General features: G+C 41.2%; 1 protein-coding gene across 2 annotated transcripts; it reads right to left on the reverse strand.

The window, feature by feature from the left end:
* Positions 1-253: 253 nt before the first annotated feature.
* On the reverse strand, positions 254-18,021 carry LOC131014253 (protein TIC236, chloroplastic). 2 transcript variants are annotated; one of them, XM_057942164.1, is made up of 23 exons: positions 15,476-18,021; positions 14,949-15,147; positions 14,783-14,842; positions 12,523-12,627; positions 12,089-12,229; positions 11,916-11,978; positions 10,799-11,029; positions 10,619-10,702; positions 9,726-9,883; positions 9,081-9,600; positions 8,221-8,388; positions 8,026-8,100; positions 7,379-7,501; positions 6,319-6,594; positions 5,400-5,465; positions 5,131-5,262; positions 3,375-4,199; positions 3,006-3,286; positions 2,630-2,886; positions 1,684-1,922; positions 1,358-1,549; positions 674-946; positions 254-564 (listed from the first exon to the last, which is right to left on the reverse strand). In XM_057942164.1, exons 1-23 carry the CDS (start codon positions 17,545-17,547, stop codon positions 418-420), a joined length of 6,687 nt encoding a protein of 2,228 aa, XP_057798147.1. In that variant the 5' UTR covers positions 17,548-18,021; the 3' UTR covers positions 254-417. The 2 variants fall into 2 exon arrangements, with proteins under 2 accessions (XP_057798147.1, XP_057798148.1); XM_057942165.1 differs by having other exon boundaries at positions 8,041-8,100; positions 15,476-17,989.
* Positions 18,022-25,138: the final 7,117 nt, after the last annotated feature.

Below are 25,138 nucleotides of genomic sequence, written 5' to 3' on the forward strand. Positions count from 1 at the left end.
AATCCTACAAGATGATGCGGGGCAGCGGGAGTGAATTTTTCGTACAATATGCTAAGTTTCTAGATTTTAGTGTATTATTACTATAATAGTGCAATCAAAAATGTTTTCTGGGTTGATAACTAGACTGCAACTGTACATTTCACTCGTAGAGGAGCATGGCGTTGGATAAGACTATATCATCGTTCCTGATCTTATAATGCACCAGAATCATTAGGGTATCTCAGATCACGAAGGGAAAAAAGAGAGAAGATGCTTATAAACAAATTCATTTTGTTTGAGCAAAAGAACCAATATTTACAATAAATGAATATACAGTGTCAAAGAATCAGACTACAAATACACAATTCTTCAGCTTTGGAGCTGAAGGCCTACTTCCCCTACCAGAATTCTACTTAATTTTCATGGTAGTGTACTATCCTAGTCCTGTGAAGTTGTAGAATATTCAAACAAGAGACGTTTGGATGGAGCTGACTGTAAGAGTACCCGTAGACGGCTTGTCAGCTGGTAGATCAACGTCCACTGCATAGCCATCTCCGAATCTTTCATCTGCCTAACTACAGAGGCCTACATTCAAACAGATCAGTAAATCCTCTCATACAAATAGTAATAACAATCATTTTAGACAATGCTGAATAGCATATGTTCATTTTTATTTTGAGAAAGTGAAACCAACCTGAAGACGCTTTCCCAGCTGAATTTCAACTTCCGTTCCAAATGAGATGTTGCTAGCTAGAGACCTAAGAGGATCGATCGTGGGGTCAACAGAGAGCAAGCTGGGGATCTGAGGAGAATACACCAGTCTCCACCGTGCATGTCCAAATTCTCCCTTGCCCTCTATCCTTGGCATTAGTGTCTCGAGTGTTGCAGTAGCAAGCTTCTTAAATGCAAGCTGGCCGTCACCTTCCAATATTGATTCAGCTAATTGACTCTCAAAGACCCTAGCAGCCTGTTCAATCAAACACAACGGCTAAGTTTCTCGCATGCTGACAAAATGTCTCCAAGCCTCACAGATGCATAATTCAGCATAAATTTATCCAAGGCAGCAAAACGATAAATGTGGTTGAGCATAGCAACAGAGCCCGGCATCAAGAAAAACTGTCTGATGATGCAGAGCACGTCAAGTATAAAAATGCACTTAGAACCAACAATATATCATATTACCATACGAAAGGTAAAGCTGTACGCCCGTGAAAGTTAAGAAAGTGACAGCAGAGGGAAATTAGTCATCCACGCACATGTACATACATGCACACGTTAATAGAACATCTATTTCTTCATATGAAAGTGCAACACAAGTTTGGGTTATACATTGGTTACAAGCTTTCATGAGAACCTGAGATTTCAGCATCAAATTTACCTCAGTTGTTGAAAGGAGATCTTGCTCCACTGAACGTGTAGAAGTCACGACCAGTTTTTCCTGCCACTTGCTAGCTCGACTTTGAATTCTAAATTGCCACTCTGATCCTACCAGGGCTAGATCCAACGTAGGATCAAGTCCATTGTCAGGCTCAAATTTTGCTACATTAAGATGCTCTCGTTTAAGCCTCACCTAGATTTAGGACACAGAAAAAATAAAATAATCAACACGCATCAAAACATTTCAATAGTATTATTCATGGAGGGAATAAGGCCATCGAATTGCACCATATACTCCAGTGACTTTCACAAGTATCTGAAGATTACCTGAGTCGCAACAAGATTCACATCACCATTCTCAAATGTTAAAACCCCTTTTGGTTTTATCCATTTGGGATGTGCAGGACCATTTAATTCAAGCTCTCCACTGACAGCAAAATTAAGTATCAAAGGATAAACTATCCTCAGTTCAGGCCCAAGAGCAATCCTTAAGTCCGAAAGGCGAATATCTAGCTTCGGCTTACCATTTGCCTGCACCATCTCCTTTTCAGCTTCATCATGTTCGGCTGCAAATAATCATAGTTTGTCAAAGCATTAGGATGTAACAGCTTTAAAGAGAGTACTTTATTCACTTGAATAACTTTGATACAGCATGACATAGGTGCCAAAGTAATGGTTATTCGAATTTTATTTTACTAAGAGCTAGAAATATGAAATCTTGTGCAAAGCCATTATGGAAAAGGCCAAGAAGTTCTAGTATCCCCAGCAATTACGGGAAAACAGTTCTTCAAGGCCTGTCAGCTCCATCTATATAATTGGTCAATGATTGCTTCCTGTCTACTTTCTTACAATACTGAGTTCTACGTTAAATCTAGGAGGGGTACCTCCTGATATTAGAAAGTCCTTCCAATAACTGTTCTTCCCACAACCCTTTCTGTAGTTGTTCCTCAGAGTTGCCAATAATCAGAAAAAATATAGGCGGCAAACGGGAAGTTGAATTTAGTTGTTCTTGATCAAGATTGACTGGCATCTCCGAGAAAATCAAGACCTTAACATTGGGTATGGTGTCAATAAACACTTATACGTAACACAAGACCGTTCAGTATGTTATCTGTTCACTCTTATATGCTATGCATGAGCAAAAATCAATCATTTCCTTGTAATCATTGGTCAGCAGCAACTTTCTCTAAAAATTAAGTTGATAGAAGTCTTGGATTAAATAAAACCAGAAAATACCCTGCTTCAAAATTCTAAAACACAAACTCAAACTTACCAGGTGAAAGCCGGAAAGGGCTATTTAATGATGCTGGTATTAGGTTGAGAAAACGTGAAACATATTTTGTAGCAACCATGCGACCATAAGCACCAGCTGGAGCCCTTGGTTCATTTGTTGCATCATTAATGAAGGGCGCAGTTCCACTACCCTTGTCATGTGGCAGATAAACTTCTCCTTGGCCTATCTTTATCTTTCCAGATATGTTTGGTTGCATAATGGATCCAGATATTTGCAACTGAGAGTCAACCTGACCACTTTGATACACAAGATTTTTCAAGTTCAGATAAAGGAAAAGAAACACACACACAGGTTTCCTACTGAAAACCAAGAGTAAGAACTCAGAAGAAATCCTGTCTTTTGGAACAAAAATTACCTCAAGATATTCCTAGCACGCACTTCCAGAACCTCACATTTTAGGTCAAGTCTATCACCAACAGATGCTTCACTTGTACGTAGAGGAAGATTTCCTTTGAGTGACAATTTTCCCTTTCTGCTAACTTTACCCTCCAATGAGCGAATTCGCAGTCTATTTGAATTTACAAGAACTGTTCCTCCAAAATTGGTTACTGGTTTCCGGAGCACAGGTGAAGACACAGTTGCCCTGTGAAAATAGGCAGAGCCATCCAGTAATGGTTGTTCTACAGTGCCTCTCACCTAAATAAGTTGAAAAGTCAACCAACATAAAGATGTTAAATACCGCTTATCTGTTAAATAAACAGAAGTTAAGAACAACTATATCAACCTGAAGCATAACTTCAGCATTGCCATGGAGCCAATTAGCGTAAGGAGATAAAGCTGTAAGCAACATCATGCCACCATCTTTGACATCAGCATCAATTCTAACTTCTCCTGCATCCAGCAAGTTCCAGTTTAGACCTCTGAGGCTTTCTGCCAATTGTGTATCCCAAACTTCTTGACTTTTATCTCTGGATCCCTTTCGATCATTCAGCTCATCCCCAGATGTTTTACTTCTCTCCTTGTCCCAATCTCGCATCCATGAGGCTTCATTTCTATCCCTTTCCACACTTTCTTCCTCCAGCATATTGCTCTGTACAAGAGATAGAGGAATGCTTCCTTGAATATGTACATGGCCATTTTGAACAATGGGTTCAAATTTTGCATTAAATAGGAAACGAGTGCTTGGGGTTAGAGATGCAACAACTTCAGCCCTCCCAAGTTCAATTCCCCCAACTGCCCCATCCAGGAGCCTTACTTGGACATCACATTCTGGTTTAGCAAGATTGCCTTTAAGATCACCTTCCATATGAAGGATGCCTCTGATCGGTGCTAATAACTGCCTAAGAGAATGTACAGCTTCGGTAGCTGAATTCTCGATAACCTGAAGAAAAGTTGGAACCAAGCTGACAGGAAAATTTAGAACAGCAAAATGCAAATTTGTCTTTGGGCCCAATAGCGTCCCATCTGCATGAACTGTGGCCTTGTCTCTCTGGATGAAGATTTTCTCAAGACGCAAACCATCAGTGTTGCTGTACATACCAGCTGCTAGAATACGTTGGGTTTTATATGTTCCCCACTCCCATTCCTCTCCATGAAAGTCAAATTCTGCCTAAAGTAGCCAGGAAGCAGAAATCAGTGAAGAGGTTAAAAATTGGCATGGCTCAAACTGGGAGAAAGGAATCTTATTGTAGTTAGTTCCTTGTGAACATCCTTCAACTATGCTCAATACTCACTAGAAATCTTTTATATGTAAAGAACGAGACCCATGCCTGATGATGATGTGATGCATAGAAACAGAATTACAAGATTATGATAATGAAACTTGAGGTTAATTGCTTATAAATTACTGAACTTTCATCAAATTCTGGTTTTGCATACAAACTTCAAAGTTTGGCATGGTAATTACAGATCTATTGATTTAATCAGATTCTGCTACTAATCAAGTTTCCTTCCAGCCAAACTTACCGCTAACATGTGGCTAGTTGACAAATTGACATTGTTTCATAAGAAACTATGTCGTTTCTGCTAACTGATTGCCACACGAGAACGATTATGCCACGTTAATTACTCGGCTAGCCATGCCAACAGTAAGTTTGGCCGGAATCATGATTGGTAGCAAAACCAGATTAAATCAATAGTTCAGTAATTACTACGTCAAACTTAGAAGTTTGTATGTAAAACTAGAATTTGATGAAAGCTTAGTAATTTATAGGCAATTAACCCTTAATTTAATTCAGATAGGGTTGAAAAGGAATTAGCAGAGTAAAGATCGATGAATAATATATGCTTATGAGCTGAACAGTGACAAGAAGAAGCTCTTAGTTACAAACTTAGATGGAAAGCCTAAATGAAGAACGGAACTTCACACAGAGACACAAAATTATCACACCCATGAAAGTTAAGAATCACCAATACATTGATGAAGATAATCAAGATATATAAGCATTAAACAGCTAAATAGGTTTTTAGAATAATCATCTCTTTATCTCTTGGAATAAGAATAATCCACAGAACAAGGTCGAAATTGTGAGGGATATTACCATAGTATCCCCATTGCCTCCCCCGCTTGCGTCCAAAGAGCCACGCCAGCGACCTTTAAGTTCAGCTAAACCGGGAAGATCGAAATCATCCAGTACAACTTCATACGATGTGGCACAATGACCATGAAATTCCTTTTAAGGTTTCACAAAATTAGATAAATTTGAGAAAAAGAAACAGGAGCCAGGTAACACCATCTAAGTAATTCCAATTGCAGGCCCCTGGATTCTCTGTTTGATAGAAACTTCAAAACTTTGTAAGTTAAACATACCTCAAGCAGCTTTTTAAGATTTTCTGCACATATTCCAACTGACTGCAAGCTTTGTATGAAAAGGTCCTGTATAAGAAAAGGAAGCACACATTAAAAAGCTTGAAACTCATCAAGTCTATCATTAGACTGAAAAAGAAAAAAAAAATAATGGAAACAAAATAGGAAATAGACTCAATAGGGGAAAGGGATAATTTTGCTACAACTAAGAAAAGCTAGACCCGTTATTTCATAATTGAGGCTTGCAAAAGTATCATGAGGCCAAGCAACTCTTCCAAAAGATTCAAATACAAAAAAGAGTCGACTTCACAAGAACATATTTTCCGTCTACACATATCATCTCAGTAAACTGGCTTAAAATGCCAAGTTTAATACCGGGTCCCTGGATACTGATTTTTTCATTTGATATCCACTGAAATGGTTGAAGGGAACAGATATAAAATGGTACACCTCTCTAACAACTTAAAGAGTTTTCTAGATGAGGTGATCATTTGATGCCATTATGCCAAGCAAAAGGCCCAGTCTCAAAGTCAAACTGCTAACAATTTATAAATTATTTTCTCGTGCAAAGACTTATACTAAGTAGCTGTCTGCACACAATGTTTTGAAAAAAAAAAAAAAAAAAAACTAAACAACACTGATAAGCTTTTAGATGAGGTGGTAATTCAATAGAAAAGGGAAACTAAGATGGATAAATCATCTATAGCCCCTAAATCCAGAGCCAATTCCAAATCAGTGCAAGAAATATGTAAGTTCATCTATCCAATACAGTTACCGTGACAAAATCACTGTTAAACCAGTTTATGGCATGCATGTTACCATATAAGTAAATGAAGTTTCTGGCAGAGATGACAGGGCTGCTCTCACAGTTAGCAGTGAGACAGTAATTAATCTTTTGAGATAACACAAAAGTAGCCACAACCTTCGATCTAGATTGGACAGCAGGATCTGAACTTCGAGAAAGAAGCCTAGCAAGCGGAAGCATCTCAGCAATCTCAGCATTAGGGACTTCTAATCTCATTCTCCATCTACCCATAGAAGAGATCATACTCCCAAGATGACCAGTCATTACTTTCTGAAACAGGCTGCCTTTTTCCTTTCCAGCCGGGCTTCGATCCCGGGAACCAGGCAATACATACTCCCCTTGTAGTTCATATTTGCTATTGCTTTGCTCCAAGATTGCTTGTTCAACTGTGATCTATCAAAAAAATGAATAGACCAGACAAACATGATCTACCGTATAACTCTATTTATGTAGACCAAAAAAATAGCATAATGCTTCCTTCAGCTATGTAAAATGAGATTTGTCAATCAACCAACCAATACAACCAGAACAATTAAAAGCCAAACAATTCAACTACATCCATTAGCCCAAGCATACACAAAATCTGCAAAGCAGAACCTGTGTCTTACATACAATTATATTATGTTGCCACAAATAAGGAATTCATGAGTTATTACTATGCTCCTGTTATTGAGAAATTCATGAGTTATTACAATCAGGCTCAAGGAAAAATTCAAAATGCAACTTGTTGCCAGCCAAACTTAACCTTGTAAAACATAAATGATGTTTGCACTATTCTCAGTTATTCAAAGAGAGAAACTCATACCCTGTCGAAGAAATAAGAAAAGACTTTACATGATCAGTCACAACTTCATTTTCTCAATATTTCTAATTCTAATACACGGGCAAAAGTCTTTACCTTGTCTTATCATGAGGGGAGGTAACTATGTTGTCCATTAAGTAGATAATGGCAAACTCTTAAAAGTTCCACCTTGTTTAAGATGGAGTTTTGATATCTTAAAATTGAACTTACAATAGAATACTAAAACAGCCCAATGTCTTTTGTGGAGCTATTGCCATCAGTATATCGTCAACCAAAAGTTGCAGTAAAACCATAGAACTGTTACTAGTCCTATTTGAAGCAAGGATCTGAAACAAAAACCAGAAAATCTGAAATACATATGACAAGGGTACTGACCACATCCCCACTCCATCTGGCAGCCACATCTAGAGCTTCACCCAACACACCACTGAATTTTGGTCGAAGAACAGATAATACACCATGGCCCCTTCGTTTTTGAAAATTCAACTGCAGCTCTGCCTAAGAAAGAGAAAAAGAACATTTAAAAAAAAAAAAAAAAAAAAAAAGGTTCTGCTCAACAATATACAAGAAATACTTCATAAATGTCGTCAAACTTATTTCAATGGTCATTGGGACAGAAGTAAACCTTATGCAGCTACAAGCACAATATTCATCTACTGTTAAAAGTGACATTGTAAATCAATGGAAACCTATAAAAATAGTTAGTTATTCAGGGCATAAAGCAGCTAGCCACTCAGTGCTTTGAGACAACTATTTATCCAGCCAACTCTAAAACATTTTTCAGTACACAGGTAAGCAAATACAAGATGAACCAATTACCTAAGCAAGTCCTGGGAAGGCTAATAGCAACAACAACAAAAAAGATAAACTAAACAATGTAATGAATAATGAATAATAATAATAATAATAATAATAATAATAATAATAATAATAATAATAATAATAATAATAATAATAATAATAACAATTAAAAAATAAATTGAAGGCACTCTATAACCAGGGGCACCAAATAATTGGCACACCAACAAGAAGTTTACTCTTGAAATTGCTCCACGGAGTGATGCTAGCTCCAGCTCATCCAGTGGCAAATGGCGAACCTGATTGCACAAGTAAAAACAAATATTGTATAAGTATCAAAGAAAGCAGTGCATAGTAAAAAGGGAAGAAGAAATAGAAGTTAAAAGCAAAAAAAGTTACTAGAAAAGAGTGGAATGGACCTCTAAGGTAGTTGAGTGTAGTGGTCGATAACAGGCATTAGCTTTCAGGTGACCTTTTTGTAAAGAAAAAGAGAGCAATTTTCCCGAGAGATTTTCTTCAGAAGTAGATTGCAAAGGTCCTACAATTTCAACTGCAAGACTTTCATCTGGCCGACCAGTGGCATCCAACTGCATGATGGAAAAAAACAAAGGAGATGCTGGAAGATCTATCGGTATTTTTGGCTTCATATACGGAGAAGAAACACATTTATTGGTGCACCATGCACTTAGGAATGTAGTCCCAGAATGTTATAAGTTATTGTAGGGCCTAATTGTCTTGCACTAAAGGGAAAACATACAAATTTTACGACGCATTTAATGGGCATTTCTGATACACACTAGCATTTTTATCCCCATCATACAACCTAAGGGGGCCTTTGGTTTGGTGGATGGGATAGATAAGATTGATAGGATTGGAGGAAGATTAAATAATCCACCCAACTTTGGGGTGATAAATAATCATCCAATTGGATGATTAGAGTGCAGGCCGAGTCATCCATCACGGGCCGAATCATGCAAACCAAACACTTGATTAAGTTGGATTATTTTATCAATCATGCCTTATCACTCAAATCAAACGCCTGTTTATAGTACAAGAAACCACAAAGAATCATAGCAACTTTAGCTTCCTAGAGAAACTTGAAGTTTGAGAAGATAAAAGTGACTATCCTAGCAAAGGAAATCGTATTCCAGATTAAGGCTCCCCTGCTAGCATAAGCTAAACCCAATTTAGGCATGAGTAACTAGGACCAAGATATTATGTCCTCAAGGATGACTAAAAAGAAACAGCTATTCACCAAGCAAATGGATGTGAGACAAACCTTCATACCCTTAGATGTTATGTTGAGCACTCCAGCTAGTTGAGGAGCCAGCATCAATTGATTGAGTTTTAGACCTGAGATTGAAATATCACCAGAAACACTTTTTTCATCTTCATCACCTTCCTTTGGTATCATTTCTGAGTTTGTATCAGATTGGGAAACTTGGCTGCTGGAATTCTTGTTGACCTTTCCTTGAAACTTTATTTTTCCAGTTGCTTTCAAATGGATGGGCCTCAGAGAATCAAAGGTATAGGAAGAAACCAAGTTGCAAAATTCAAAGTTGCGCATCCGTAGATCCAATTCAACTCCTTCCACAGAGAAAGGCATGGCAACTACTTTCTTACACTCTCTCCAGTATAACCAGTTTTCATCAGGATATGATGTTAGCACTCTTGTGTATAATTCAAAAGCAGCAGATGAAGAATTAACACAGATGTGATCGTGTGAGATAATCACATCTCCACGAGCGTCAGAAAGTGACCCCTCAGCTTTTGGTGCAGTCCATTTGATATCAAATCTCCTACATCGATAAAGACATTTCCCGTTAACAAAATCTGTGAGCAAACATCTCCAGAAGATATCAGTCCATCCGGACAAAGCAACTGATTCCATCAACTTTTAGAAAGACACAACACGAAATCTTACGGTCTTAACAATGAGCCAGAAACTTTTGTTTCTCCATTCAGATCCCCTAACTTAAATGGCATAGTTTGAAGGTAGCCAGGTATATAGCGATGCATAATTTTGTCAAAGCACAAGTTGCCTGAAAAGTTAATGTCCATTGCTGTCTCATCAACCTCACCCTACAATAATATGCTTATTAACATCAGATCAAACCAGAAATACCTAAACGTAATTTAAGGAAGCAAAAGAAACTGCTACGAAAGAAAATAGAAGATTGTAGAAAATGCTTCTCTGAAGTTCATATGTTCTTTGTTTAAGGATTGTTAGAATATATTCCCTCCGTCCCAAACGAAATGTCCTGTTTTTCTTTTTGGGCTGTCCCAAACGAAATGTCCTGTTTCCTTTTTTGGCAATACACTCTCTCTCTATACTTAATATTTAAATAATTTCTACCAACCCACTTTATGTACTTTATACACATTTCTTAATCTCCGTGCCGAAAAGAAATTGGACATTTCATTTGGGACGGAGGGAGTACTAAATTAGTATGTCTACAAGGCATACAATATTAGTATGTATACAAATTCATTTCTCCATACATAAACTGAAAAGCATTATAACTTCTCCTAGATGTGCTGGGAACAGTACATTAACATAAAATAAACTGTGTACTCGAGATTAAAAGGCTGTAGCATGATTAATATCGGGTTTATTGACCAATTACTGACCATAAGAACTCCAGAAGATAGAATATTGGATGAAGCGCATAACTAACCAAGTTCGAGATAATCTATTTCTCGAAACATAATTCTATGGTGCTCGAATAGGAACTTCATGCACGAAATTTACTGAATTTACTAATGCAGCTTATTCATATATAGAACCAACTATACTTCATCTAGGTAAATAAACACCTCAGGACAAATCCACGCATTCCCGGCTCCGCGAATCTCACCACCATCAACAAGTGTAGCTCTGATTCCATACAGATCAGCAACCTGCATAAGTAAGCAGAAAAATAAGCATGTGTTAGAAAAAAGATAGCAAACTTCGTCAAACTGTGAACCATGGATTATAATTTAATAATTACTCACACAATTATCAGTGTTAAAGGTAAAATTGGCAGAAACGTAGGAGAGTGGAACATGGTCAATGGCTGCCACTGCACCAGCCTCTTTATTATTCACCATTGCCTCTTGTGCAGCAGATTGGGGTGTATCAGCAGATAAATGGATAATTTTCCTCGAGACCAGTGCACTCCCAACAAAAACAGGAGCATCCAATGGGCCTTGACAGTTGAACACAGCTGTTACGGATCCTGCCAGCTGAAGTGAATGGTGGAAACTCATTATGTTGGTTTTGGAAAACTAGAAGGCCAACCTCAATAGAGTGGTACCGAAACATGGAAACAGAGCAAGAAACAATGTTCAGTGAAAAATCGATTTTTCACAATTTAGGCATAAGGTAGTCAAGAATGCATGAAAACAGACAGATGATAGATACATGCATCCATAAACCAAGTATATGCATAAATTTTTATGCCTGCACTTCAGAACTATGTATGTACTTGAAAAAGCAAACAGATAATGGTTTTTAGGTTGACTTCATGAAGATATGGCTGGTGAAACACTGCTTATTTTGATGGAGGTAACAGCACAGAATATTTAGTTGTAGTAGTGGTAGAGACAGGGTTCCTGGTGCTAGGGTTCAGTGTTCACTTTCAGGGACCTAGAATTACATACACAAGCTACATCTCTAAGATATGAGTCATATGACACCATAACTGGAGTCAAGCACAACCTAACATTGCGGTGTAGATAATCTGAAAGATTGTAAAAGTAGTCCGTGTTTATATTTTGCACTCTTCATAACAAATATTAGTATCTACTTAGAAATTAAAAGATCTAAATCAAATACAAGCACTGAAGAGTAATGTTTTTGGCATTCATCAGCTATATATACATAACAGCAACATGATTGCACTCCATCAGTAAATGGCTGGAATTTGGCAAAGCCTACCAGTTCAGAACTTCCTGGCCATCATATCACTTGCTCTATTCTGGAAAATCAGAACTCAGAACGAGCTTTTCATAGTAATAAGTGGTTGTGCAGACATACAGATATTTATCAAGACAAACAGAAAGAAGAAAGACATCAATATTCAAAAGACTAATTGAATTTATTCATCTAGAGGAAAATTGAGACCCATACTGGAAACAACAGAGGCTTCATCTTGAATGTTTTCATCAAGGCATTCACTTCTACTGATGGAACCTGCAATGCAGCATCAGAATGTCAAGAATTTATGCCTTCTGGAGGGAAGGACATAGAAACCACTCTTGAGAACGAAAATCCTAACACTTGGTTTTGAAGTGAATCAATACCTGACACATAACGTGATATTCTCCTTGCTCTGGATCAATGCTGAAATCCCCAGATGCTTCTAAAGGAATATCACCAAACCATCCCCTGGCATTATGCAAAAATATTCGCTGGGCTCGGAAATACAAGCTTGCATAAACATCCTGTACACAGAGGTGGCCTATAACCTTTAAAAAATCCATATGGCAAGTAGGAAAAAGATACTTCTACCTAACAGAAGGACAATAATTGAAACCTAAGCAATGAAGCAACTATAATTTCTCTTCTGGTTCTTCATATCATGGAATAGGCAATGATCAAATACCAGGTCAATTTATGTACTTAAAGAAATTTTTATGATTTTTACTTATCTGATGAACAAATGCAAAATCTAAAAACAGTCCATGAAAGAAGAGACATAATAAAAAAAAGATAGGGGTCAACAGTAGCAACATACAGAAAACGGTGATGGAGCATCATATATGTTAAAGCCCAACCCTGTTACATCAAGTTGTCCATGAAGATTAGGAAAGCTTTCTCCTCTTGACATGCATATGTGGACCTGTCAAAAATAGATGTACAGGCTCAGATATCATTCACCAGATTTATCACTTCTGTGGGGAGAATTCTTAGAAAAATTTAAAATATTGAACCAATTGGGAGAAACGTCATAGGACATAGCAATCCAAATAATACAAATAAACAGAAGTAACCTTAAACATCTTTTGATGTGACATTCAGGAATTATAACTTCAAGACAATATGATGTTGTTCTTTTGAAGAGCTCTGAAGCATACATGTCACAATAATTGTCTGCTAGTTGATAAAGGAAAAACAGAAGAGTACTGGATGTCTAGTCAGTGCATAAGTAGGCTTACACATAAGCTTTGACAGTTAATATGAAAAGGATAAAACTATTCAGCGCTGCATTAAGATGAACTCAACCCAATTTGGCAAACAGCTTACGCTTACAAAATGGACCAATGAAACAATGATTTTTTGCTACCCAAAATAACTATTATAAACTTCAATCAAGAAACTAATCCAGTGAAAGGGAAAGAGAAAATTGCCGTCAAAACAGTGTCCGAACTACCCATACCCAGCTCAGAAGTACAAGAGTTTCAGACTGAAGATCATACAAATAGCCAATCCTATAAAGTATATATCCTGCCTTACTCTTCTGCATGCATGCACTTAATAATTGAGTAGAATCTTTAATTTTTTCCTAGAAAGTCACGTTTAGAAGAAGGTGAGTACTTCAGGAACATTCCCATGTAGAGCAGAGTTCTGAGGTGGCATGCCCTGAGTGCAGAAAAGTTTAACCTAGTCATGGATAACCATCTTAGAAGATATTATATGTTTAAGTACTTGTTCGATTGACCTGAGCATTGTAGCTCAATGGTATTCTTCCGACCAGGGTACGAATCCCAATCCCTCCATCCCCCAAATGGCCAGCTCAAAAAAAAAAAAAAAAAAGTAAAGGAGCTTGTTTGATTGACATAGAAAACATATCCCACAAGCATGACACTCCACTACTGTTTCTTGGAGAAATTTACTATTGGAACTATTTTTCTTCAGTCTGAACAACCCAGGGACTCATCATTGCCATGTCAAGGCACCAGGAAAAATAACAAGCTTTGTTATTTCTGATTAGAGTACTCTAATGACCGGGAGTAGACAAAGCTTTCTCTCAATTTATAAAATAGTTCTGGAGCAAGTTTGATTAACATAGAACACATATCCTACAAGCATGGCACATTGGCACTCCACTATTGTTTCTTGGAGAAATTTATTTTAGGACCTTTTTTTCTCTTCAGATCGAACAATCTGGGGACTATAATCTTTCCTGGTACAATAGACTTGTCAATTACCAGGAAGAATACCAAAGTTCTTTTAAATAAAAATCCAAGTACTTTATTGAGGGAAAACAAAGACAAACTCTCATACAAACTTTCACTAAGCAATAGCTCCAGATCTATCTTCAGTTTCTTACAATGGTTAAAAAATAACAAAACTTATCCTAAACCAACCACCCATACCCAGTAGTGAAACTTTGTGGCTCGAAACAACTCCACCAACAAACATTATGTATCGAACCAAAACAGAAAGTGGAAAACTTGATTTGTCACAAGAAACTGAATCAGGAGGAATTATGAGGTAAATGTAACATCATCAATAATTCTGGCTTTCACATGCAAAACTAAAATGCAACATCAAACATAATGATGGATTTCAAGATGGCTCTACAAATTTCTGATAGAGTAAAGGCGTATGAAGATGAAGAAATAAGAAAGAAAATAAAAATACGATATATAAAACTCCTCCTGCGAGGCCCTCAGAGAAAAATATCTCTGCCCTACAGCTATTGCTGTCCCTAAACAATGATCCCAAGATAATTAACCCTAAGTCGTAAAGAACTATATATAGACCTAATGACTTGAGGCCCAATTAAATAACTTGGAGCCCATGAGTCTGACCTAAATAACTTAACCCTAAATAATTGAACTACTGCGAAAAATAAAAGATAACTATGAAACTAACAAAAACTAATATAATAAAGATAATCCTAAATCTGCAGACTGCAGCTGATCTAACGCTATCAATTTCCATATGAAAAAAATATATAATTATTGTCATAAATACAGCATCACATTGAAGGGCTTATCCCATGTAACTAGATTCAATTTACAAGAGAAATTATGAAGTCAGAGGAGCACCTCGCCGCTTGCTCTTCCTTTAGACCATGAAATTGGAAGGTCTAATATCCTCTCAAAAAGCTGCAACACAAAGACAGAGATATTTTGATCATCTGATTTAGATGGGGACAGCATATACAGCTCAAAAGTAAATGAAGCTAAGAGTTCACATTCTCAATGGACTTACCGGGACAAAGAGATTTGCAATTTTCAAATTGGCATGCCATTTCTGCTCAATGATATCGACGTAAACATCAGTGGACAGCCATCCACCATCTTCAGACATCAAATCTGATCTCCACATCTTACAATTTCCACTAAGCTGCACATGTACACGCCCGTAGTGATTCTGAAACTTCACATGCCCGCTGGCAACTTCCATTTCTCTATAAAAGGAACAACAATCACAACCAAATACTTGGAGTAAGGATTCCCGCATCTGTAAGAAAATCAGCATAAGACATGGCTATAAATGTATAATCCGTACTCAATTAAGAAAGTATTTCGATTGAAGAAGTTAGGCACAGCCATTATCCTAAAAATATATTTAGTGTTTTGAAAGCTATGATAAAAAAGTATTGTTTCAGACAAGTAAAGCCAAGCATCATAGGTTCAAATGAACACTAAGCTACTCTATTCTTGGTGAATCCCTTAGGAAATAGCCTAGGCAGCAAAGGAGAAATTAAATTGATCTTTCAAGCAGCATATTACTACCTTGGTTCTGTATCACCATATGCAAGCAGCATAAGAGTACCGCCTTTAAAATGCACTGAATCAAGAACTACTGGAATCATTTTCTCTATGCCTGAAGTATTTTCTTCACCAATCTCATCGACTATTTCTGTGGATATTTGTTCAAATCCCTCCATGATCTCAGACTTTAGCCTTTGCCAAGGATTGACAAGTAAAAGAGACCACACTTCTGTGAAGTTCTTAAAAAAGGCAGAGGACAGGCCTAATTGCGAACTCAATGGTGCAAATTTCCCCGAAAAGCTAAATGAACTTGAAGACTCAACCTCAGTAAGACTAGAACTACTAGAGGCACCAGAGTCTAGAGGATCCGAAATGTCACCTTCAATATTCTTCACCTCCTTGACCAATTTGACATCTGTTTTAACGGTATCATCCCCTTCAAGGCATTCATTATTTGAGTCACAATTGTTGGTGTCTCTTATTCCTCTAACATTTTTGACTGATGAAAATTTATCACTGGAGTTTGTAAATGTACTAAGTCTCTCCAAAGTAAAGAGAAACGGATCTCGAGCTCTATCCATCTGATTCCTGGATGGAATTTCTGAAATCGCTCTAGAAACAAAATCAGTCTTCAGTTTGTTGTTCGCCTCACAGACATCCTTGTTTGTCAGTAAATCTTCAACAACTTCAACGTTTCTACCACCAACACTATAGTCAACCTTTTGATCCTGATACACAGCTCTCTGATCTTCTTTGAACTGGGTCCCCGCAGAATACGAAGGACCAGCATCATCACTGCTTCTCATGGAAGAATCCATCTTACGAGAATCAAAGCATACAGATCCATTGGCACAGCTTCCTGCCTTTCCCAGCGATTGTCCTTCAAAAAATGAACGAGCAGCAGATGCACTGCACTCAAGAAGTCGTCTTTTAGAAGCAATATCGCTCATAGACAAATCTCTACCATTGGCCTTCCTCTTGAATTTATGCCTCATAGACCCAGGCATTATCCTGGACCAGATGCTGGTTTCAAGGCTTGAAACTTTTGCACCAAAAGATTTCTCTAAATCAGCATGCTTCAAATCATACTCTGCACCAGCATCCATACAGTGATGATCTCTCCACTGCAGTTTCTCATCTGTATAAGGGAAAGTATCGAGAGTCCCTAGCCTTGTCCGTGTCGGTCGAGACATATGCTCCTTGAAAGAGTCATCCTCAGGCAGGACAGATTCACACTCTGAAATGATATAACCGTTCTCAGCAGATACTTTAGCTGCATCATCTCTTTCCCTTTCCCAGCGAACCATGGCGTCCTCCCTTGCAAGCCTCCTTGTTCTTGTACGATGATCGATTCCCTCTTCAGCGGAAAAGTGCCTCTGGGGAACGCCTTCTGAATAGGGTATTCCCAACCAAGTAGAGTTCTTTTTTTGTGCTACCAACAAACTTGGACTGGACAAAACAGCATCAATAACTATTTTCCCCCTTCTGAGGCTTGCAAATGGACGAATACGCAGCTTGACAGTGGGAACCTCACCACAAGAGAACTCTTCACTGTGAGGCCCGATTGAGCACGACTCCAAAGTAATGCTTAAAGGCGAGATTCTGCGAACCTTACCAAAATCAAGCTCTCTCTGAAGATGATCGCCCAATAGGGTACAAACCGATGGCAGCAAATTGGCTTCCACGTATATTTTTGCTTTTGACTGCCCATACCAAACCAATAAGCACACCCCAGATATCACAGAAAAGAAAACGGAGCACCTGAACAGAAATAAACCCTCTTCCCATACTGGAGTCACAAATTTGACAAGACTCTCATTCCGCACGATAGGCTCCCTTACAGAATTGATCACTCGACCACTCTGCAATTCCAAATTCTTCCAAAGTAGCTCGGCATTTTTCCCACAAAAGTGCTTAAATTTGTTACCATAGAAGACGAAATCAAGTTTTTTAGCGCATTTACATGATAGGCCTTTTCTGGAGGGTTTTCGTGCAGCTCCCCTCCGGTAAGCATAATCTCGATTGTTTCTCGCTTCAAACGTAGTGCAATTAAGTGGAACCCCAATGAAAGGGCTACGAAGTTCAAGACTCATTACCTCAATATATTCTTAAACTCATTAGCTCAAGCAGGTGGCTTCTGCTAAGAAGAAGAAATCGAACGCGGCTGCAGCAAGGAGCGCAGAAGTGGCGGCCGCCAAAAAGAAGAAGAAGAACCATTAAAATCAGCAGGCAATCCGGTAAGAGAAAGAAATGGTTGGAGCTTTGATGAAATGGAGATGGGTTTGTGTAGTTAACAAACTCCGAGCTCCTGCCTCAAGTTTCGTAGAAGACGAACTTCGAATATAAATTTTCATGTCGAATACAAGTTTTGTGGTTGCATTGCTCCTCAGATCAATACTGTTGTTGCTGTGTATTCTTCTATTGTTGATTATCGCTGGTTTCTTGAGATTTTGATGTCAATCACTCCCACATAATTTTGATGATTCCTCATCTAGGTTTTGGCGTGTGGGATTGGGAATTTAGATAATAATAGTATTATAATCTGATTCTGTATTGCCATATTTTAAACAAAATAGTAAGCGCCTCGGATACATACGCATGAAGGGTAAACATTGTTAAACCCCAAATTATATCTATAATATATTAAAAAATATAATTGTTAATTTTAAATTGGAACGACAATTTAATAGTTATAAGTCGAAATTCGACGGAGTCTATTAAAATATAAATTTATAAAATTATTAATGTATTTTTTATTTTATGAATTTTTTTCACTAAAATAAAGAATTTAATTAAATTATTTTAAAATAAAAAATTATAATATTTATTTGAAATTGACCGACCTAATTTAAATATCTTATGAAATTTATATGTAAGCAGAGTTTCGATCCAAAAAATATTAAAAGAGAAATTGAAACAATTATTTGAAACTGGTGTTTACGGAACCAACACCTAAATCTATGAAAGGAAACGTAAAATTCTACCTAGTCGAGAAGGCTGGAAAGAGTAAAAAGAGTTGATCGGGAACCTTGCTCAAGAGAGAAAACAACTGCAGTATTCGAAAATATGAGATAGCGTAAGAAATAATACACGAGCTCGGACCCTATTTATAGATTTACAAGCGGAGGGGTAAAATAGTAAAAACATCTTCGGTGCATGCGTCCTGCGTGGTGGAAGGGTACGTTGGTAATTTCGATAATATGCGGGAGACCTTCCCGCGCGTTTATTGGCTCCTCTGATGGAAATGTCTTCTCTGGCGAAGGCGTCTTCTCTGGTGATATTGACATCTCTGACATGAGGGACTCCTCTGGTAAACACGTCTTCTCTGGCAAGGGCGTCTCCTCTGGCGGTAGTGACTTCTCTGATGGAGTTGACTTTTCTGATGACGATGACCTCCCTGACGATGGTGACCTTTCCGGCGCGGATGATTTCTCTGGAGGAGAGGGCACCTCTGTCAAGAATGACTTCTCTGGTGCGGATGACTCCTCTGGCTAGAATCATTCCTCTGATGGATGAAATCCTTCTGGTATAAATGGTTCTTCTGACCCATACGGCTCCTCTGATGAGAGTGGTTCCTCTGATTTGTACTCTCTCCCTACTCTGCATATATTGCTCCTCACCAACCACTCCCCCTCTAGTCTGGTTGAACCGGGTATTCTTCGCGTTCAACCAGTGGTGTGTTATCAGCATCAAAGCTTTGTTATTTTCCTTGGCCCCTGTAAATCATAAAGACATAAGCATTTTGACATTATGAGAGAATAAAAAGAAGCCCTGTAAATTGTTCTCTGCGTTTTTGTTACTCCCACCCCCTGGTCTGGCTAGTTCACTCTGGAGAGATGCAACTAGTCAGAGGACTCGCCCGCGTGGATGACGTCATCCGCATTAAATGTCTGCCCAGTCTACAGTATTTTCCCCGTACCCCGAGGTTACTTTTTAACCTTCGCGTCCTTTCGCCTTTCCGTAAAAATTCTCATCCGTTGATTTCTTCCGTATGCCACGTGCCGTTCATCCCGCGTGCTGGTGGTTACCCGCGTACAATCTTACTTAGCCGATTCGAACTCCCCTTTTTCCCTATTCTTCTTCTCCAAGTTTTCCGAGCGAATTTTCTGCATTTTCCGGCGATTTCCTCACTGTTCCGGCATTCTCCCGCGACCTTTCCGCTCCAGGTTTTACCGTCCATCTTTCTCCGGTCTAGGTAACTCGCGTATCCTCTTCACTGCCATTTTGTGTTTAATCGTAGTGTAGTGGTATAACTGTTGGTGCTCTGATTGAGCGTGCTAGAAACCCTAGGATTAACATCTCCCATCATGGCCTGCACCTCCGCCCCTCAACCCTCTCGTTCGCCCTCTCCTTCTGCCCAAGACCCTTCATCTTCCTCCCCGTCGCAGCAAGATCTTGAAAATCTTCCCTCCCCTTCTGTTTCTGATGAATCTCAAACTACACCCCCTCCTTCTCCACCTAAGAAAAAAGGGAAAAAGCCCCGCCTACCCCCCAAACGTATTCCTCCATCCCGCCTTAGTGTCGCGGAGGTGGAAAAATTGAAAAGCAAATGTAGGCGTCCTGATGGTTTAAAATTCGAGACCTTTTGTAAGGATTCAACGCCTCCTGAAAGCCTTCGTCATCCCAAGGTGATAATTGTTTGGAAAGCTCAAATAGATGCTGGTTTGAGACTCCCTCCTCCTACTCTGCTGGTTGATGTTTGTAACTATTTTCACATCCCCTTTTTTCAAGTCGCTCCTTCTGCTATTCGGAGATTATATGCCTTTCATGTTTTGTGCCGGGCTCACGGTGTTGGGGACACCGCCAAATTGTTCTGTCAGACCCAGACCCTTCGTATGCAGGGCAATCCCTTGTATAGCTTTGCTGCCCACCCGAAATATCCTGTCACCTTCCTTTCCTCTCTGAATTCTTTCGATAAGGGCTTCCTGGAATACTATTGTTATGTGCGCACCCCTTTCGGCAACTGGCGCGATTATGGTGCTTCGGAGCTGGAATGGCATACAAGTCGCACTACTTATAAGCCAGCCTCTCCCGAAGTCCCTTCTACCCGTGACCAGAGTATTATAACTCACCTTAATGCTATGAATAAAGCCCAAACTTTAGACTGTAAGTACCTGGCCGAGAACAATTCCTCTCTGGCATATAATGGTCTGTTTCCCCTGTATCCAGCGAGATCAATAGGTAAAAAATATACATTAGAAAACACATTAGCTTTTGTTACCCTGCTTTTAATGATGTGAACTTTTGGTTTGCAGATATGTCTTGGAGATCGAAATGTGGGGACAATTTGCCTGACACCCCTTCTCTTGCTGGCAGCGGAGCACATGGCCCAAGCGGTTCTGCTTCCAGAACAAGTCCCTCGGAGCAGCCTGCTGGTTCCCAACTGATCCCCATTCCCCCTGTAGTTGAAATCCCAGAGGGAAATGTGGAAGCCTCGCACTCCTTTGATGCGGAGGAAGTTGATGTGGGGGCTCTTGTTCACAGAAGTGGGCACTCCAGTGCTGGTGATGCCGCTGGCTCCCGCGAAGAAGATATCCAAGTCGTGGATATTACCGATGAGGTTCCTTCGCCTGATTCGGCTCCAGATGCCACCCTTGCTGATCTTACGAAGAAGCGGAAGAGAGGTTCCCTGATCTCTATGGGTGAGAAGGAAAGACAGGAAAGCCTGAAAAAGACTGGCAAGTCCTCAGAGCCAGCGAGGAGGTCTGCTGGTGGTGTGAAGATTCTCACTCCTGCTGGGGACAAGGGCAAAGGGCCAGCGAAGAAGTCAGCTGGTGGTTCCAAGGTTCTCCCCTCTGTCGGTGGAAAGGGTAAGGGCAAAGCTGCAATGCCCTCGACTGACGAACCAGAGGATCTTGTTCCTGGACCGATTTTGAGCTTATCGGGGCAGGAATTGATTGACGCCTTGATAGCTCGTGTCCATTCAAAGGACCAAGAGAAGATGGGGAAGCTGACCCGACCGGCTTTAGCTACTCAGCTCTGCCGGTTGGCTCTTCAGGTATCCTGCGTGTTATGCTCTTTATTAAGAATTTTTTAAATTACTAACCTTTTTATGGTTTTGTTGGAACCCATTTTATCTTCTTGCAGATGGAGTCAGGGATGTGGGGGGCTGTTAAATGCATCCATGACTACGAAATGGCTGAGAAAGAACGGGAGAAGGAACAGGCGGACATCGCCAAGCGTGATGATGATGTCGCCGGGGTAGTAGAGCGTCTGAGTAAAGCTGAAGCGGAGATCGCTGATCTGAAAGATAAATTAGCTCAGGTGGAGGTGGAGAGAGCATCCTTGGCCTCCGAGTTGTTGAGAGCCACAAAGGAGAGCCACGAAAGCTTAGTCAAGTTCAAAGCTGGTTATGAAAGAGACTACAGGGAAGCCAGGCGGGGTTGGAAGAGGATACTTGTGGAAGCTCAGAACCGCGCGTTCGTTCTGGGGGCTCGAGATCAACGCCTGGAATATTTCTTGTCTCCACGGGGTCAACATTTCCTGGGGTTGATGCTGGAAGGTACTCTGGATGCTTTCAAAAAGACTCCCGAGTATTTGGCGGATTTTGGACCCCTCTTTGCTTATGTGATAGAGCAAACAGCTTCCAAGGCATTGGAGATGGCGGGGGCCACCCCGGAGCAACTTGCCACTTTGAATTTCAAAGCCCTGATGGATAATCTCCAGGATGAGGAGATAAATAAGCGGATGGGGATCCCTGCGCATTCTCCAGAGAAGCCAGAGTGGTGGTACCCGGTGCTAGAGAAAGCCATTCCCTATTTTTCTCTTGGGATTGGATCTGACTTGCTACCTTCTGCTCCCATATATACGCCTGCGTTCTCTGCTACCCTGGCGCGCTTTGTGAACCGGCTGCGGGATCCCTCTGGCGAGAGTTCTCGAACATTTTCTCAGTTCGGCCTGGAGCCTCCCCTGCCCTCTGACTTAGCGGCTTCTGCCTTCACCGACTCTGCCTCTTCCTCTGCCGCGGTGGAACAGCTGTTCAATCTGTACCAGAATGAGGATCTGTATGTGCAGGAGGCTGCACCGTTGTTGGATTTGGGAGTTCGTCTTCCCCAAGCGAAGGAGACTGGCCTGTTGCCCGTGTTCTCAGAGAAAACTATTTCGGGTCATGCTTCTGCAAGTGGTGTTCCTTCCCGGGCTCCCTCTGCCTCTGCTCCCGTCTCCTCTGCTGTTGCCCAAGCTGCCCCTGTTCCTCCCTCTTGATGTTTCCCCTTTCTCTCCTGACTTTACCAAAAGAGAATTTTGTAACTCTTTAATTTGTACCAATTAAACACTTACCGCCGGTTTTTGATGTACAGCTTTGCTTCTTGAGCGTGCTTTAATGAAATTTCGTTCACCTCCTTGCTTCTTTTATCTCTGTTATTTGTGTTGTTTTCGCTGCCTGTTGAGGTGGGGTTTATATTTCCGTCTTTCCCCTGTTGATTTGAATTGGTTTATTATGATTGTTGTTGATGCTTCTCTAATCCCCTCCCTTGGAATTGCTTTAATTTCTTGTGATGACTCCTCTTCTGCGGATTGAGACGACTCCTCTGGCGAGGATCGTGACGACTCCTCTGGCGAGGATTGAGATGACTCCTCTGGCGAGGATTGAGATGACTCCTCTGGCGAGGATTATGATGACTCCTCTGGCGAGGATTGAGATGACTCCTCTGGCGAGGATTGAGATGACTCCTCTGGCGAGGATTGAGATGACTCCTCTGGCGAGGATTGTGATGACTCCTCTGGCGAGGATTGAGATGACTCCTCTGGCGAGGATTGAGATGACTCCTCTGGCGAGGATTGAGATGACTCCTCTGGCGAGGATTGTGACGACTCCTCTGGCGAGGATTGAGATGACTCCTCTGGCGAGGATTGAGATGACTCCTCTAAGAAGGATTTCACCGCCTCCTCTGACGAGGATTTGGTTGATTTCTTTGTTGGCGATTTCGTGCTTCCCATCCATGCTGCTTCCCATCCATGCTTGAGCACTCTGCGCGGAGCATGGAAGACCCGGAGGGTGCAACCAACTTTCGCGGCTTATGATTAAATAGTAACCCTCTGCGTGGAGCATGGAAGGCCCGGGTGGCGCGACCAACTTTCACGGCTTACGATTAGATAGTAACCCTCTGCGTGGAGCATGGAAGGCCCGGGTGGCACGACCAACTTTCACGGCTTACGATTAAATAGTAACCCTCTGCGTGGAGCATGGAAGGCCCGGGTGGCACGACCAACTTTCACGGCTTACGATTAAATGAACACCCTGCACGAGGCTTGGTAGACCCGGGGGGTGCACACCACCTCTCGTGACTTACGGTTAAGGACAACCTCTGCGCGGAGCATGGAGGACCCGGGGGGTGTAACCAACTTTCGCGGCTTATGATTATGTGCCACCTCTGCGCGGAGCATGGAAGGCCCGGATGGCGCGACCAACTTTCGCGGCTTACGATTGAATAGTAACCCCCTGCACGGAGCATGGAAGACCCGGGGGGTGCGACCAACTTTCGTGGCTTACGGTTAAAGGATCACCCTGCACGGAGCTTGGTAAACCCGAGGGGTGCACACCTTTTTCCGTGGCTTATGGTTAAGTGATCACCCTGCACGAGGCTTGGCAGACCCGGGGGGTGCACACCACCTCTCGTGACTTACGGTTAAGGACAACCTCTGCGCGGAGCATGGAAGACCCGGGGGGTGTAACCAACTTTCGCGGCTTACGATTATGTGCCACCTCTGCGCGGAGCATGGAAGGCCCGGTTGGCACGACCAACTTTCGCGGCTTACGATTGAATAGTAACCCCCTGCACGGAGCATGGAAGACCCGGGGGGTGCGACCAACTTTCGTGGCTTACGGTTAAAGGATCACCCTGCACGGAGCTTGGTAAACCCGAGGGGTGCACACCTTTTTCCGTGGCTTATGGTTAAGTGATCACCCTGCACGAGGCTTGGCAGACCCGGGGGGTGCACACCACCTCTCGTGACTTACGGTTAAGGACAACCTCTGCGCGGAGCATGGAAGACCCGGGGGGTGTAACCAACTTTCGCGGCTTACGATTATGTGCCACCTCTGCGCGGAGCATGGAAGGCCCGGTTGGCACGACCAACTTTCGCGGCTTACGATTGAAAGAACACCCTGCACGGAGCATGGAGGACCCGGGGGGTGCCACCAACTTTCGTGGCTTACGGTTAAAGCAACCTCTGCGCGGAGCATGGAAAACCCGGGGGGTGCAACCAACTTTCGCGGCTTATGATTAAGTGCTATCTCTGCGCGGAGCATGGAGGGCCCGGGCGGCACAACCAACTTTCGCGGCTTACGATTGACAGGAACACCCTGCACGGAGCATGGAAAACCCGGGGGGTGCGACCAACTTTCGTGGCTTACGGTTAAAGCAACCTCTGCGCGGTGCATGGAAAACCCAGGGGGTGCAACCAACTTTCGCGGCTTATGATTAAGTGCTATCTCTGCGCGGAGCATGGAGGGCCCGGGCGGCACAACCAACTTTCGCGGCTTACGATTGACAGGAACCTCTGTTCTGGTTGAGCATGACCCCTCTGCTCTGGTGGAGCGTAATTCCTCTGGTTTGCCCTAATCCTGCTGAGAAGCAATTTTTGAATTTAAAAATTGGGACCTACGGGTATACACCCTACTCCCCCCTCTGGTGACATGTGCAATACTCTGTTATGAACATGTTGGCCCAATTATTTCTTACT

The sequence above is a fragment of the Salvia miltiorrhiza genome, chromosome 3 (genome assembly GCF_028751815.1).
Source record: "Salvia miltiorrhiza cultivar Shanhuang (shh) chromosome 3, IMPLAD_Smil_shh, whole genome shotgun sequence".
NCBI lineage: Eukaryota > Viridiplantae > Streptophyta > Magnoliopsida > Lamiales > Lamiaceae > Salvia > Salvia miltiorrhiza.

Excerpts from the sequence above, each read along its gene's own strand:
- LOC131014253 (XM_057942164.1), bottom strand. The coding sequence starts at position 17,547 with ATGAGTCTTGAACTTCGTAGCCCTTTCATTGGGGTTCCACTTAATTGC. Across the intron at positions 8,389-9,080 it reads TAACATCTAAGGGTATGAAG|TTGGATGCCACTGGTCGGCC; the intron begins GTTTGTCTCACA and ends TCCATCATGCAG. Across the intron at positions 947-1,357 it reads ATCTCCTTTCAACAACTGAG|GCTGCTAGGGTCTTTGAGAG; the intron begins GTAAATTTGATG and ends TTGATTGAACAG.